Genomic DNA, 16,811 nt, shown 5'->3' with positions numbered 1-16,811 from the left:
GAAGGAGACAGGTAATACTTTAAACCAAAAAAAAAAAAGTAACAGGTAAAAAGGTTAAAATTTGAGTTCCCAGAGGCTTTGAGCAAGTGATGGGATTATAAACTTAATATTTTTTCCCTTGATGCCCAAAAATATATTGAAGAGCCCAAGAAGCTTTTGTGGGTTATATATTTTCTTGTTTGCCATATTAGAAATTAAACCTGAGATTTGAAAAAAAATAAAAGCAGCACATATTCCATTGGTTGTGGCTATCAGAACAGTGATGTAGAACATGTCATTTAGCCTCTGCAGAATCCACTGAGCATCTTTCTATAAGTTCATAATAATAATTCCAAACATAAAATTCCAAATTTGATAATTTCAGGGAATGGCATTTTGCACATGAATATATATAATTAGAACCACATAAGTAGTATATATGCATCAGCCTCATAAAATGGGGTCCGTTTTATTTAGCATGTATGCTGCTGAAGTGAGCACCCAGTTTTATTTTCGTTAGTCATAATCATCTTCATCTTCCTCGCTTTCTTCGTTTTCCTCGGCTGCAAGCGCAGCGGCTTCCTGTGCTTCCCTGAAGGCCTTCTCCTCTTCCACGCTGGGGTCATCCGATTCCGTAATGTCTGGTCCGCTGGGGTATTCTTGACTAACTGGTGGTGGGACTGGAGGTGCATAGCTGTCTGGACTATATTTATGACCCCAGCCTATGTAGAGATTTTCAAACTTTCTATAAGTTAAAAAAAAATGTAGATGGTCATTCTTTTTTTTTTTTTTTTTTTTTTTTTTTTTTAAGTAAGAGAAGTTGACCTTCCTCTCCTGTAATGATAAAGTACTTAAAATGTCATGGTCCCACAATTTCAAAACAATATATTTAAAATGCATTAGAGATGAATTACCCCTATGATTCTTCCAGCACAAGGCATTTCTATGCTCCGAACTGGTTAAGCTGGTTAAGAAAACCATGGGGCCTGACCCTGTCAGAAGGTACCCTACACCCAAACCACAGCCTTTGATCATTTAATTATTTGGGGGGGGGGGGGGGGCAGGGAAGTTACCACTTTCATAGAGTTAGGAAGAATTTAAAAGTTTCCAACCTAGTCTGGTCAAGGCACATGCACTGGTTGTGGGCTTGGTCCCCAGTAGGGGGCGTGCAGGAGGCAGCTGATCAATGATTCCCTCTTATTGATGTTTCTCTCTCTCTCTTCCTCTATGAAATCAATAAAAGAAAATACTTTTTTTTTTTTAAGTTTCCAACCTAGCCAAAACGAGTTTGGCTCTGTGGATAGAGCTTCGGCCTGCGGACCAAAAGGTCCCAAGTTCAATTCTGATCAAGGGCATGTGCCTTGGTTGCGGGCACATCCCCAGTAGGGGGTGTGCAGGAGGCAGCTGATCAATGTTTCTAACTCTCTATCCTTCTCTTCCTCTCTGTAAAAATATCAATAAAATATATTTTAAAAAATAAATAAAAAGTTCCCAACCTAGCAAACACTTGGCTAGGGGAGGAGTGAGATTGTATTTGAAGACCTAATGTGATTTCCCCGCCCAATCATGGGCAAGCACAAAGGCTTTTCCCGGCGTGCCTCACGGGACAGTTGCTCTCTCTGCTCCAGATTTGGTGCAGTCAGCGCAGTCTCGGGACTGGCAGCCAAGGACTCTGGCCCCTCTAGCCTGTCATGCTCTTCACATATTTCCATTCCTAGCTCAGATGCTGTCACTCCTAGGTCTCTATAAAGACCTTCAGTAGAGCTCTAAGGATACCTCTGCTAAGGCCTCCTTGCGGGGTGGGGGCGGGGGGGATATTAGGGGAGAGAAGGGGAAACCCTTAAAAACACTTTTCCCCACTCTCAGTATCCACTACTTTTCCCTAGCTCTCCCCCACTTCCCCTTGGCCCCCTCATCCATAAAGCTGCAAGAGCTGTATGGCAGGAACTCCCCTGGCAATGAGATGACACCCACATCTGTGTTGTCCCACCTCACCTTCCACCAGTGTGCCATTCTGTGGGGGAAAATGGAACAGAGGCTGGAGGTGGGGGAGGAAACCAGTGCTTTCTCTTATACTGTCAGAGTGCTTCCTCTCTTTTTCATTTTTGGGTTGTTACGTTAACAACTATCTGACTTTTAGCAGCTCAGCTCTCCAGCTCAGCATTTAACACTGGATTATTGGGTAAGAAATGGAAGCATAACACACAAGGAAGTGAGGTACTAATTTAGTATCCTCTTCATCCTAATTCTCTTGAAAATGATAGCCTAACTAATACATATTTTTAAGTATCTTTTATCAAGGTACTCAACAAAAAAATGATAGATTTAAACTAATTTAAACACTGCTTAGAACGATTTCAATTAAGTGAATCTCAATTATCTAATAATTATAGAAGAAAAGGCATATTTTAGCTTCATTAAATAATTCAGAAAAGGCAGAAGTCTAGATTAATCTAAATTTGATGCTTTACTGTATAATACAGAAGTTTGAATAGATCTTGCTAAAAATTAGTTAAAATTATAATAGCCTAAGATTCCATGGGGTAACTTATACTTTCCAGAATTTACAATAAATAACTTGGAAAGTTGTCAGACACTTACTTGCCATTGCAAAAGGCATATGCTCCTAGCCAAAGGTTGGATCTGAGAACAGCAATAGCATACTGAGGAATGAGATTTGAAGATAGTCGTGTTGTCCAAGGTGGTGTATCCTGGATCTCTGTAAGTCAATGAGAAAATCAAAAGCTTAATGCCCACATAGACAAGGATATACTGTATAACAGAGAAGCTACTTTTGTAAATCACAAAACACAAACACATTTGACATAGAAAGAGAAGTTAAACATCAGCAACTTAACATAAAACCAGGAGGGAATTTTATGAACATTGTGGAACAATGAAATTTGAGTATTTATACACTATATAATAATGTCAAGTGCTTATGGTCATCTGTCTATGGTGTGCAGAATGCAAGACAAGAAAAATACATAAGATAACTCAGCATTTCAGTAAGAGCTACAGCCAACTTATTTCCTCCCTGGGTGGCACTTCTTCAATTTCTGTCAGAGAACGTTGGTGGTTTGGCCAGCTACATTCTTTATTCCACACATATACTATAGTGTATGTGTGTGTGTGTGTGTAGACATGTAGATACAGTATATTATATACACACTAGTGGCCCAGTGCACGAAATTTGCAAGCCTGACCTGTGCCCTCTCACAGTGCTGGAGCCCTGTGATCGATTGCCCAAATGATGTAGGCCGCACCCTCCTATCTGGGGTTCCTCAATGGATTGTCCCAAAGAGGTAGGCGAGAGCCAGGGGTCCGCCTCTCTGCCTCTCCGTGCATGTAGGGCTGTGGGAACCCAGGCAGAAGCCATGCAGAGCAGACACTAGGACTCGCCTCCTCCTTGCGAGGAGGCAGAGATGCTGGGACAGGCCTCCACTGCACCCACAGCCATCTTGTGATGGTGTGAGGTCATTACAGCGTCAGGGAATGACAACCACCTAGGCTATTAGTATAGATAGGATATATACACATATACTATATATAAAACATATAGTACACTATATATACTATGTTCTAGTATAATACTATCTATACTGGTAATACAATATTACATAGTGTACGTACATATAGTATTACACATATAGCATATGTATAATATATATATGCCGGCAGCCAAAGGGAAGCCTGGGTGCCAGGTGCCGGGTAGGAAGGCCTACCCTTGTACAAATTTCGTGCATCAGGCCTCGAGTATATAGTATAATATACATAGTAACAGCAAAGTTTATATAAAATTACCTAAATCTTCAGAGATTGGTGTCAAGAGAGGTGGCCCCACTTCCTGTTCTATGTAGTCAGACTCTTCTTTTTCTTCTTTTTCTTCGTCATCATCTTCCTCTTCCTCTTCCCTTTTTTGTATGGGGTTAAACCAATTACAGCGACCCTGAGTATGAATATTGCAAAATGAGGATCTTAAAATGCCAGAGTATTCATTTGGATTGGTGAAAGTATCTGCATAAGGTTTCACTGTGTGGGAATTTAATCATTCATTCATTCAACAAGTGCTATTATGATCTAGGATTTTTTTCAAGCAAAAGATTGTACTATAATATATATTTCAAGATTCTGCCAATTACTTGAAGTTACAGAACAGGTATATTTTAAAATTAGCAGTGCCTTAGTTTAAAAAAAAAAAAGCAATAGTGCATTTACTTATTTGTAATAAACAACATATAAGAAAGAGATAGTATAATAATAAAAATTACATAAGATTAGGTATGAAGGTTTGGGGTTATAATTTCTGATCTCATTAACTCTTATCTATAGATATAAAAATATCTCATATGTGGGTCCAAGTATAAAAGATTTTCTACCTGCAGATGAGGTATTAATAGTATAGCAGAGTAATTAAAAGGCTAGACTATGGATCCATTATGCCTACTCATATCTGACCCTGTTGCTTATTAGCCATATTCTTTTATATTTCCTAAATTCTGCCTCAATTTCCTCATCTGTATAATAAGGACAATATTATTTTTTTAAATTTATCTTTATTGTGGAAAGTATTACAGATGTCCCCCTTTTATTCCTATTGATCCCTGCCACTCCACACCCACCCTCAGGTCTTCACCCCACTATTGTCTGATACTTTTTATACAGTTATGATTATGAAATGAGGTAATGCATATAAAAAGCTATTAAGAGCACCTAGCAGAATATATGCTATATAATTGCAATTTGGCACTGTTGGCTTGTTTTTATTTTTATTATATTTTTTATTGTTCTTAGCATAAAATCTCCATGTATTATAAAAATAGAATTTTTAAAAAGCAGTTCCCAAAATTAGTTTCACAACATACATAAGCCTTAATCCTTAAAACACTTGTCCAGTACTCCATAGAAATAATTATCTTATTTCTGCTTGGAAATAAAAATCTGTTTGAAGATCCCAGTTCTATATCACATGGCAATTATTAAGTACTTCCTGCTTTTGCTTGATTTTTAATGGCCTCTTTGTCTAGAGCCTGAATACATGTATGCATTATAAACTGAATTTAATAAATATGTGCTGATTGGCTGATAAATTAAGAACTGCAAAGCCCCTACCTGAGGGAGAATATGTTGTACATGATGAACCCAATTGGATAGGGATTCCACTAGATCAACCACTTGGATGCCTTCAAAATCAGGGTTTTCTTCAAAGTTATCTCGCCCACTTTCTACTTCTTCCTCCTCCTCTCCTTCCTCTTCACCAAACTGATAGAATCCTAAAGGGCTGACGTGAGTCCCTGCTGAAATTCTGGCAATCTGTGCTCTCAGGTAATTACTCTCATTTCCTGGGAAAGGTGGGTAGCTTATGATGGGAGAATCCAATCGCCCAGTGAAAAACTTCTTGATTTTTCTTGCGGCAACAATCTGTGCAGGTGTAACTGATGGCAACTTCACCCATGGTCTTCCTGGCTCGTTGCAAACAAAATAAACATATTTGTTGGCACCTGTTCTGCTTTCTTCTCTTGGTATGGGCTGTGGGGCCTTGTAAAGGGACCTGGGTAATTCCTCCTCGTCATCTTCTTCACCTTCACTCTCTCCATTGTCCTTCTCTTCGGTTACGTCTTCCTCTTCCACCTCTTCATCTTCTCCCTCGTGAAACTCCACTTCAGCTACAATGTAATTCATCTCCCGACCCAAGATCTTGCCCCAGAAACGGCATCTTTGGATTGGGTGGGTGTCCGTAAGCTGCTTGAGGGCAAGAAAGATTCGATAAATCTCATCTGAGCCCAAACCAACTCCAGCTTGTTCGAAATAAAATGCTGACTCCATCACATTTGGGAGAGAGGGCTCTGCCTGGGAATACGAATGCTGTGGTTAACGTGTTATCTGTAAGAGACCTGCTTGCTTCCTGTTTCCCTCTTAAACATCTTGATATCAGCTCTACTCTCTGTCTACACCATGTCTTTGACATGTCTTTCAAGATTTAGATCACTTCATTAATTTGCAAATTTCATTCATCTCACATATAAATTAGCTTCTGCCATTGTGTTTTACACTCATCGTTATAATAATCTTATTGCATGTATATATCTTAGGCAGAGAAAATTTAATGATCATTATGAAAAAATAAATATTCAACATCCCCTGTTTATAAAAAATGTTTAAGTGGCCCCTTTACTCTCTTGAAATAGTAAAATATACTATAACCAATCTACACACATGTTTTTAGAAAATGTTTACCTATGCAAATGTATATATTTATACAGGTATATCTCATTTTATTGTGCTTTGCTTTATTGTGCTCTGTAGATACCGCATATTTTACTAATCAACAGCTGTTGCTCAGTTCATCTCTCTGTCATATTTTGGTAATTCTAACAATATTCAAACTTTTTCTTTTTTTTAATATATATTTTATTGATTTTTTACAGAGAGGAAGGGAGAGAGATAGAGAGCTAAAAACGTCGATGAGAGAGTAACATCGACCAGCTGCCTCTTGTACACCCCCTACCGGGGATGTGCCCGCAACCAAGGTACATGCCCTTGACCGGAATTGAACCTGGGACCCTTCAGTCTGCAGACCGACGCTCTACCACTGAGCCAAACAAGTTTCGGCCAAACTTTTTCATTATTATATTTTTACTAGTGGCCTGGTACACAAATTTGTGCACATTGAAAGGAAATTAATTAGGAGAAATATTTTAATATCATTATTCACCCTTTCTCTATAATAGAAGTGTCAACCAAATTCACAATCGGCAATGACAGAGCAAAATGCATGCGATTGGTGCCAGCAAGAGCTTTATATGTATCGCGCATGTGCCAGTCAACTTATTCTTTTATAGATATAGAATAAATGTGCTTAATTAGACCTGCTTTTTGATTTAGCTAAACTCTTTCCAGCCCAGTGAAGCACCCCAACTTAAGGTAATTGTCAACAACACAGCAGTTAATATTAACACAAAGCAAATTATTACTGTAAATCACACGGGGAGAATAAAGGGTAAATATTTAACTGCAGCACTGTTTTAGTATATTCTGTGCAGTGACAAAACCTTAAGTCATTTTCGAGGTCCATCAATTCTTTTCAGTTGGGCCAAGTTTCTAAGCTTTCTAAATCTCCATTTTCCAGCTAATTAAAAGACAATAGGATTCCACCGAGTCTCCTATCTACCTACTCCTGGACTTCAGTGAGGATCAAATGGGATGAGGCACAGGGAAAAGCTTCACAGACATTTGGTTAAATGTTTGCATCTGACTATAAAGCAAGTCATGTTCCTGGACTGAAGAAACTGCAAGAAGGCTAGTCACTAGGAAGAGGAATCCGAGCATTGCTCTGTGACACCATTACCCCACACTCACAGCCACCACCTCTGGGCTGGGCTGGGCTGTGGGCTCACATTTTGTGCCATGGGGTCTTGGCAGCATCACCTGCGATTTGGTGGGCTATTGCTCGGGAGTGGTACAGGGCCTGTGTCCCACCTGGGGGAAGCCGAGTATTGCTTTGTGAGCACCAGGTTTGTGGTGCCATTTCTTTGTAAATGGCCAGTGCACGTCACCACAGCTCCTACACTGAGTGAGCATCTGCCCCCTGGTGTTCAGTGCGCATCATTGCAACTGGTCAGACACAGCATATTAGCCTTTTATATATATTCTAGAGTCCCAGTGCATGAAATTCGAAAACTTCCCCCAGCCAGCTCTGTCCCCTGGTCAAACTCCCACACAAACTCCTGATCGAGGGGATAATTTTCATACTACGCTTTAATTATATAGGATAGATGGTGATCAGCGCTTCTTGATGTTACTATTGTACATTGTGTTTTGGATATAATGCTATTGTACTTTTAATGGAGTATAGTATAGTGTAAACATAACTTTTATGAGCAAAGAGAAAACAGAAGATTTGTGTGATTTGCTTTATTGCAATAATAACTTTATTGCAGTGGTCTGGAACCAAACCTACAATATCTCTGAGGTATACTGTATATGTTTTTATATATTACCATCCTATTTAATAAAAGAGTACTATGCAAATTGACCATCACTCCAACACAAGATAGCCTGCAGGGGAGGGCAGTTGGGGGGACCAGATGTGCAGGAGAGGACAATTGGAGGCAACCAGGTCAGCAGGGGAGGGCAGATAGGGGCAATTGGGCCAGCAGGGGAGCAGTTAGGTATCAATCAGGCTGGCAGGGGAGTGTTTAGGCGTTGATCAGGCTGGCAGGCAGAAGTGGTTAGGGAAAATCAGGCAGGCAGGCAGGTGAGTAGTTGGGAGCCAGTAATCCTGGATTTTGAGAAGGGTCCCAAATTGGAGAGGGTGAAGGCTGGGCTGAGAGACACACACATCCCTCCCCATGCACAAATGTTGTGCACTGAGCCTCTAAATATATTTTATAAACAACAAATAATTATTATATACATATGATAATATATGGAATAAATTTTTTAAAAAACCATATGGTACTATATTGATTTTTATTTACTCCATATATTATCATATGTATATAATAATTATTTATTGTTTATAAAATACACACACACACACATATATATATATGTATATACACTGAATGGCCAGATTATTATGATATCTCTATATATTAGAGGCCCAGTGCATGAATTCATGAGTAGGTAGAGTCCAGCCAGCCTGGCCAGGGGGAGAGGACATGGGCAGTTGGCTGGCCTGCCTGCTGGTTGTACTCCTGGTCAAGGGGACAATTTGCATATTAGCCTTTTATTCTATAGGATATACACTGAGTGGAGAGATTATTATGCATTCAGAGATCATAATAATCAGGCCACTCAGTGTGTATATAGTAATATATAGGGTAAATAAAAGGAATTTTGAAGTACTCAAACATGACTACATTTGAAGACATAATTGAGGAAGAATTTATGGAATCTGAAAAGAGGCTCAGGTTCCAGAATCAAACAGCTCCTTATCCTAATTTAGGATGCAGATCCCTAATTGACAGTGCTGTGCCTATAAATACCCTAATGTCCCATTCTTATACTGGAGTCTGACCTTTGATAAATCCCTCCATGATAGTATCTGCCTTCTGCTTGATCCCTAAATAATGTTTGCCTCTAGACTTGTCTTCTCTGGATGTGGCCATAAATGGTTGGCGTAAGATATTTTCAGGAAAGAAGAGCTGATGTCAGTTCCTTAACACCTATCACTTGTTCCCTCTGGGTACCCTGGGCCCACTGTGTCAAGTTGGGTCTCCCCACCAAGGTTGCCAAGCAACCTGGGTCCAGATTCTCAACCCTCCTATCTTTTCCCTAATCAAACTCTTTGTCCTTTTCTGAAATTCTCTCACTCTACACATCTAATTTGCAAATATATAGACAGGCTTTTAAATAGTCTAGTGGTAACAAGACACGAAAGCTCAGTGAGTGTATAAATGACTTGGTGGTATAAGTTACAGTCATGTAGGCATTTAGGAAACACTATGCTGGATACTCTTTTGAAATATTTGCAGCTAGAATTTCTGTGATATAACAGATTTTATTCTCTAATGATAGTGTTTTAACTCTGTCACCAACCTTCTCTGTAAATATTTTCAACAATTGGTCTCTGGGGGTTAAAAGACATTTTATCTTTCTCCTCTTATATTATAGCTCATTAGCATAATATGAGGAAGTTGCCTTGAAGAGAATGAAAATGACATTAGAAGTATTTCCACTTTTTCTAATAAGCAAAAGAGAAATGTGCATATTGATATAAAGCCTAATTTTAAATGATCTCACAGTAATTCATTCATTCAACAAGTAGTTAATAAGAAACAGCTGTAGGCCCAAGTCCGTACCGGGCACTTTGGAATTTAAAAGATGAAGAAACTATTTTCTCTGACATGAATACCTCAGCCCCACAAATATGTAATAGCTAAGCCTGTGAAATACTAAACCACAAGTGTGAAAAAAATAAACTCTAAAGGAGGAAATGAGTGATGTGAAATGAGGTTGAAAATGCTATTTAGCTAGCCAGAAGAGACTATTGATGTGAATTTAAAGCCACACCCACTCACCTCAAATCAAACCTTAGGTTTGAACTATTCCGATTTACAGTACCCGTATTTTCCGGCGTATAAGACGACTTTTGAACCGAAAAAAAGTCAACCAAAAATCGGGGGCAAAAGACCAAAATTGCACAAAAATTACCTGCAGATCTTGACGGCAAAGTAAGTCTTTCCTTTGAAGTGGGGGGTAGTCTTATACAGCGAATATAGGCCTAAACCTACGTTTTAACTGTAAAATTAGGGGGTCGTCTTATACGCCGGAAAATAGTGACTTACCATTTCGTCTTCCAGTTCTTGGTCAGCTCCTTCCAAATTTCCCTGGAGAAAAAGAGCCTTTTGCTTCTCTGCTATTTCATATGTGGGAAGCATCTCATTCTCGTTCTGGAGTGTATCTAATTTTTTACTAAAATGTGCCATCTTCACATCCTGGCTAATATTTTCAATGATGTCCACAGCATTTTCAGGGCGCTCATCTAAGATTCTGGTCAGCATGTTAGAAAGATGGTCATATCTATCCGAAAAGAGAAAATCCCAGGTATTACCCACATCAAAAGCATATAAGAAAGATAGTCATATCCATCCGAAAAGAGAAAATTGTAGGTATTACCCACATCAAAAGCGTTTGAAGAAGCATTTCGTGCAGACTCAGGGAGCTGGTGTTTAGGAAACTTCAACAGTTCAAAACCTTCAGAAATTTTAAGTGAATAAACATGGTAACTTCCACTGCCAGAAAAACCTGCTCTAGAATTTTCCTTAAAAAATACCTCCAATATGATATGAATATTTATTTAAAATATTAAAGAAAAACATATTATAGAAAAATGCATGTTTTATATCAGGAACATTGCACATTTTGAGATTGAAATAAGAAATTAAGAATATACAACTCAGGTAAAAACTGCTGTTTGAATTTTTAAAACCTGCTAAGGCAATTTTCCTGTGCCTAGGATCATAACCTTTGGAGATTAACTACAGAGTTCTGCGTCTGCAAGATAGGGCCACATTCCAATGTCCAGCAGGATGTGACTGGAAACGACCCTGCGTGCTGACCCCAGTTTTTAGAATATAGTCTTTAGGATTTAGAATTCAGAACAAAGGAAAATTCCTGTGGTTTGAACTGTTGCAGAGTTCTCAAGCAGTTGGATGGTGCAGGGGGAGAATTTGCAGGGGGAGAATTTGAAGAGACTTGCTTTGTTCATCGCGTGATGGGCTTAGGGAGGATGAGTTCGGGTTCTGGGCAAGGTTACAGGCAGAACTTTCTTTTCTTATTAAAGAGCCAGCCCTATGTACACTTAGTGATTATCTCGATGCTAGCCTCGAAAACAATACAGTTCTATCCAATAAAAAGAAAAAAGAAAATGCACCTGGCATGATATTGAGATTGTGGGCATATCTGGTCTCTGGCCTACAAGGTCAGACAGCTAAGTTTATCTTCATTATTCTTCAAACAGGCTAAAGCAGACTAGAAAGCAAGATTTTATCTGGGAAGAACAGCAGAAAATTCCAAACAACAGTTTGTTGTTTGGAATGGGGATTTTTCTTCTCAGAACCTTTAAAAAGAACTACCTGCCCCTAAAGCCTCGCAGTTGTTTGGAGTCCGCCTGCGTGTGGTGCTCTTGCGGCTGCCCTGGCCAGATATTTCAATAAATTCTTGCCTGCTTTTTATTTTATTTTAATAAATCATCAGCCTCCAGTGATCTTATTTTGAACCCAGGGTTCCACCCCACAACAGAAATCTCTTAGATGTTTTAAAGTGATCAATATTTTTTTTTTACCTTAACGTCTTTTCTATCCCTTTCCCCATCCTTGCCAAATCCAATTTGATTTTTAAATCCTATTTGCTTTCTTAAAAAGATATGTTCTCTTCTGTTTCATTTCCTAAGCCAATTATCTTCTTCAGTGTACTGTAAACCTATTATAAATACATTTCATATTGCAACCCCTGCCCAAATGCAACTGAAAGGGAAGTGTCATAAAATATTATTCACCTTTATTAAAATGTAACACACCTAATACAGTATTTTTCTTCTATTAAAAACACTGTCCTAGCTTTTTATTTCATAATTGTATTAGTGAAGCTGCCTCTAACCTCCCATTAATTCATTACATTTTATACAAAATGGTGAAAGTGTGTCTTTTCAAATCCCAGAGTTACAATGTGAATTTAAACCTGAATTGTCTGTCAATGTGCTCTCAAGTTAGATAGAAACTCCTCTGACCAATAAGGAAACTTGCATAAAATTTCTCTCTGACACTTAAGCATTTATCTCTCCTATTTCATTTCTAATAATTTCTTCAATGATAATTTCTGCCCCAGGGAGGTAAATCTACTTCAGATCACTTCAATATAATGCTAAGTCCTCCCAGACAGCCTTTGCTTGCTGTGTCCCATTTGTATCATTTCTTTCAAGAAATTTTTTGCAACCACTTTGTCTTCAGGTCGCCCTGAAAACCATTCTTCCTCAGTGTAGGGTGGGCCTTTCTGAGATCACAGATACGCTGCTGTGTGTTTGTGTAAATGACAGAATTCCCATTCAGCAACTGCGTTTGGTTCTTACATCGTCAAAAATTAGGGCTTTGTTTTTGTTTGTTGTTATCTCAATATAGGTCAAATAGGGTCTGCATACAGGAGAGGGAGTTTATTTTTAGGGAGGAGTTTTTAACGACTGGCTCTCAAGTGCTTAGAAGAAAACAATGAATATTAAGATATTCATTTATTACCTTGAGAGACTGAACATTTGAAAATGAAATAAAAGTTATTATAGATTCTTAAGCAATGGCCACTATAAAAACAAACAAACAAACAACAACAACAACAAAACAGGAAAGAAAGCTTCCCCATTTTTGCGTTTTTGCATTAGGTTTTAAATAGTTAGTGAGATCTCGAGTAGAATGAGCTCTTTTGGACTTTTAACCAAGTCTGCTTGTTATTTAACCCAGGGCATTATGATGACAGTTTATGTGAGAGATTCAAGTAGAATCCACTACTGAGCAGCAGATCACATCCCTAAAGCTTAAGCAAATTATAGTTTAAGACAGTAATTTGTACATAACATTTTAAACTGCCAATTTGAGTTTTGTGAAAGATTGCACACATTAAATATTAACGCTTTTTATTCTTTTGACCTTAAAATTATGGTGACTAAGTCCCCCCGTTTGCCCAGAATAGGAGTTTCTTAAAAAGCAGAGCTTTTAGCGCTCACATCAGGATAATTCCAGAAAAACAGATAACTGGTCACCGAGGTCTGGCCTGGTGAGAACTCAAAGCCGGCCGTGGAGCACTCAGGTGCTCCCGATCACGGCAGAAAGCTACTTCTACAAGCTTCTGGGGAGACGCTGGGTCTTCGCTATCTCTTTGGTCTCTTTCAAACCCAGGATTCCACAGTGCCTAGGTTTTGTTTCTCCGTGCTAGGGTCTTTGAAGAAGCTAGAAGAATCCCCACCAGTGACCTATTTTGATTGAGCCCTGTGATGCAAAGAGTTATGAAGCCATTAACTCATACTGATACAGACTCTTCAAATATATTTCCCCGTAGAAACACACTGCCACCCAGAGATACTCATGCCCCCTTTACTTGGCCGTACCTATCTCTCTTTTTCCCTCCAGGACTTACAGATTTAAGCCTGACGCGCTGCTGGTCTTCAGTAGGTAAGCCTTGGCACTCTGAACGGCCATCTCCAGCATGCTGGGGGCCGCTTCGGGCTCAGAGGGTAGCTCAGGCTCGGCCCCATCCAGCTGGTGTTTGCTCTCTGAGTCCTCCTCCCGGAAAATGCTAGCCCTCGGGCCTTGTTTAGAGGTGTCACCGTTCGCGCCCCTGGGCTCACACAGGTGCCCCGGGGTTTGCTGAAACTGTTGAAAGGCGTTCCCCTTGGACGGGCACGTTTGATGAGGAGTTGATGCTCCTTTATCAGATGATTGTTGTTGCAAGTGCTCAGGGCGAGGTGTCCCGGCTTCCGGAATCCCACTGGAGGTCTGGTCTGACTGCCCTGGTGCAGCGAGGTGCGGTCCCGCCAGAGCCGGAGGAGGGGAGGAGGGCTCCGGAGGAGGCGGAGGCGGAGGTGCACCTGGGCCCGCGAGGTCACCCACAGGCGGGCTCCGAGGTGGGCTGCTCCCGGGCTGGGGTCCAGGGTCAGGCCCCCGCTCTGACTCCGGGGATTCAGATAATCCAGGCAGAGGATCTTGGGCAGAAGCTGCTGTCCTGTCGTCCCATGGCCTCCCTTCTTCCCCAGATTCCTGGTTTTCTTCTTCTTGCTCCAGGGCAGTGGAGTCTTCCATAGAAGGAATCAAGAAAAAAACAAACAAATAAACAAACAAATAACTTCTGGCTGAAAGGGATTGTGCGGATGTGGAAGGAGTCAGCACAGTACTGTTGCTTTGCTGAGGTCTGCGGAGCGATTTCTGAGTCCTGCTGGCTCTGCAAGTTGCAGCGTCCTGTCTCCATAGCAACCCCGGGCGGGGTTCCGCGGGGGGGGGGGGAAAGCAATGGAGCGCACCTGTTGCCATGATTCTGGGGAATGGATCAAGGAAGGTGGAAATCCTCGATCTGTGATTTGGCGGAGCCTCTGCTCCTCTTCCTCGCTCAGCCAATCCGACCTGCAGTCGACCCAGTTGCGGTTGGAAACCCGAGACAGGGCCCTGAGCACGGAGGAGGGGGAGGCACGACCCAGCGCAGAGGATTTCCTTTAAATCTGACAGATTGATTCCAGGAGCGCAGAGAGGGGCGAGTTGTTCCTTAGTAGAGGGACAATGCATTTACAGAGCTTTACAGAGCGTGTGTGTGTGTGTGTGTGTGTGTGTGAGAGAGAGAGAGAGAGAGAGAGAGAGAGAGAGAGAGAGAGAGAAAGGAAGAAGAAAGAGGGAGAAAGAGAGAGAAAGGAAGAAGAGAGAGGAAGAAAGAGAGAGAGAGGGAAAGAGAGAGAGAAAGAGAGAGAATCTTTTTTTTAAATATATATATATATATTATTGAGTTTTTACAGAGAGGAGGAGAGAGTGATAGAGAGCTAGAAACGTCAATGAGAGAGAAACATCGACCAGCTGCCTCTTGCACACTCCCTACTGGGGATGTGCCCGCAACCAAGGTACATGTCCTTGACGGTAATCGAACCTGGGACCTTTCAGTCCGCAGACTGACGCTCTACCACTGAGCCAAACCGGTTTTGGCAAGAGAGAGAATCTTGAGGGGCAGGTGACTGTGAGACTCCAGTGTACAGATCAGGAGAGCCGAAGACTAACACTTAGAAGGCAAAGGTGTCTCATCGTGCGAACCAAACAACCAAGCCCAGGAAAATTTTTGGAGAAAAAACAAAGAAATCTCACTTTTGCTCTTTCCCTTCATATGGAATCTGCAGATGAATAGGCAGATGTTACCTTCAAGGAGAAGGCAATGCAGAAGGTGACCCTCTATAAATAAGAACGTTCATGGGTTACCTGTTTTGTCATAATGGAAATCCAAATTAACCTTAATGCTACATTTGGTAGTATAATCCTTATTTAGAATATAAATGTGAACTCATAATTTTGCAATATTTAAGGTCATGACTATGGCTATGAACTCATGTTATTCAAACTCCAACATGAAGAAGGTACATAGGATTGGATCATATCTGGTGTTGACTATAAACTGTCAATGAATTAAATACTCTAATGTTAATTTGTACTGTATCTCATTTAAAAAAATAAACCAATTAACACTTGGTATTTGATACTACGTTGATATGATTTCCAATTAGCAGCATGTTGGTCATAAATTCTAACTTCATGGAAGAATATACTACTTATCTCCCCTCACACCCAACTGAGTGTGAGAAGCACAGAACCCTTCAATAATTCATAAAAACTGTGGACCTTTACCCAAAATACACATGGGTGCATACAGGCAAGATGTTGCATGTTATGTCTGCTGAAGTCAGATTGCCCAGATTAGAACTCTTAAAATTCTTCAAAAAACAAAAGATAAACTAGAATTACAATGTATTGGATGAATGTAGCTTATGATGACGTTAAATGATGACAGTAATGTAATAAGAGACAAAAGAGGGGAACTGAGAATATTCTTAAAAATCCTTGCACTAGCCCGGCCTGTGTGGTTCAGTGGCTGAGCATTGATTGACCTATGAACCAGGAGTTCATGGTTCAATTCCCACTCAGGGCACATGCCTAGGTTCCAGGATCAATCCTCAGTAGGAGGCAGCCAACAGATGATTCTCTCTCATCATTGATGTTTCTCTCTCCCTCTCCCTTCCTCAAGGTAACATTTTGGGTAACTACAATACATAATCCATATCAGGAAGGTGACATTGATTCAGTTCCCAGAGCTTATTCAGACTTCACCAGTTTTACAAGCACTCATGTGTGTGTGTGTGTGTGTGTGTGTGTGTGTGTGTGTAGTTAATGCAAATTTTATCACATACCGTATATAGTAATCACAACCGCAATTCTGGCAACTAGTAATCTGTTCTCTATCTCTTCAATTTTATTTCAAGAATGTTAAATAAATGCAATCACATAGTATATGACTGACTGAGAACATACTGGGTCTACTGCAGCTCTCCATAGGGTGTTGGAGGAAACATTTTGTCCCACAGTACAACTTCTTCTTACTTTCCCATAAAACTAAGATTCATGTTCACAGGAAAACTCTGTCAGGGGTGTTAGCCCGGGCCAGGAAAATAAACATAGAGCACCCCTGGCCTCATGTTTATCTCATTATAAATTCATCAACATTCTGGGTAGGTATTTACAAAATCTGGCCATCGTTCTGCCAGCAGCTGCAAAATGGGAGAACTCCTTAATCCTTCGCCATGGATTCCAGCTCCG

General features: G+C 40.4%; 1 protein-coding gene across 1 annotated transcript; it reads right to left on the bottom strand.

Moving 5' to 3' along the window:
* Positions 1 to 484: 484 nt before the first annotated feature.
* RSPH4A (radial spoke head component 4A) lies at positions 485 to 14,774 on the bottom strand. The gene is made up of 6 exons (XM_036413793.2): positions 13,609 to 14,774; positions 10,272 to 10,506; positions 5,092 to 5,829; positions 3,784 to 3,928; positions 2,581 to 2,698; positions 485 to 724 (listed from the first exon to the last, which is right to left on the bottom strand). The coding sequence occupies exons 1-6, from the start codon at positions 14,745 to 14,747 to the stop codon at positions 496 to 498; spliced, it is 2,604 nt and encodes an 867-aa protein (XP_036269686.2). The 5' UTR covers positions 14,748 to 14,774; the 3' UTR covers positions 485 to 495.
* Between the last annotated feature and the right edge of the window lie 2,037 nt (positions 14,775 to 16,811).

Source organism: Pipistrellus kuhlii, unplaced genomic scaffold (assembly GCF_014108245.1).
Source record: "Pipistrellus kuhlii isolate mPipKuh1 unplaced genomic scaffold, mPipKuh1.p scaffold_m20_p_5, whole genome shotgun sequence".
Taxonomy (NCBI): domain Eukaryota; kingdom Metazoa; phylum Chordata; class Mammalia; order Chiroptera; family Vespertilionidae; genus Pipistrellus; species Pipistrellus kuhlii.
The sequence above is the reverse complement of the archived record's forward strand: the minus strand, read 5'-3'. Positions and strand labels throughout refer to the sequence as shown.

Bases quoted from the DNA above. Each gene is read 5' to 3' on its own strand.
- RSPH4A (XM_036413793.2), bottom strand. From the start codon at position 14,747: ATGCATTGTCCCTCTACTAAGGAACAACTCGCCCCTCTCTGCGCTCCT. The intron at 3,929-5,091 runs GTAGGGGCTTTG...ATTCATACTCAG, and splicing joins TACAACATATTCTCCCTCAG to GGTCGCTGTAATTGGTTTAA. The intron at 2,699-3,783 runs GTAATTTTATAT...ATTGACTTACAG, and splicing joins ACCAATCTCTGAAGATTTAG to AGATCCAGGATACACCACCT.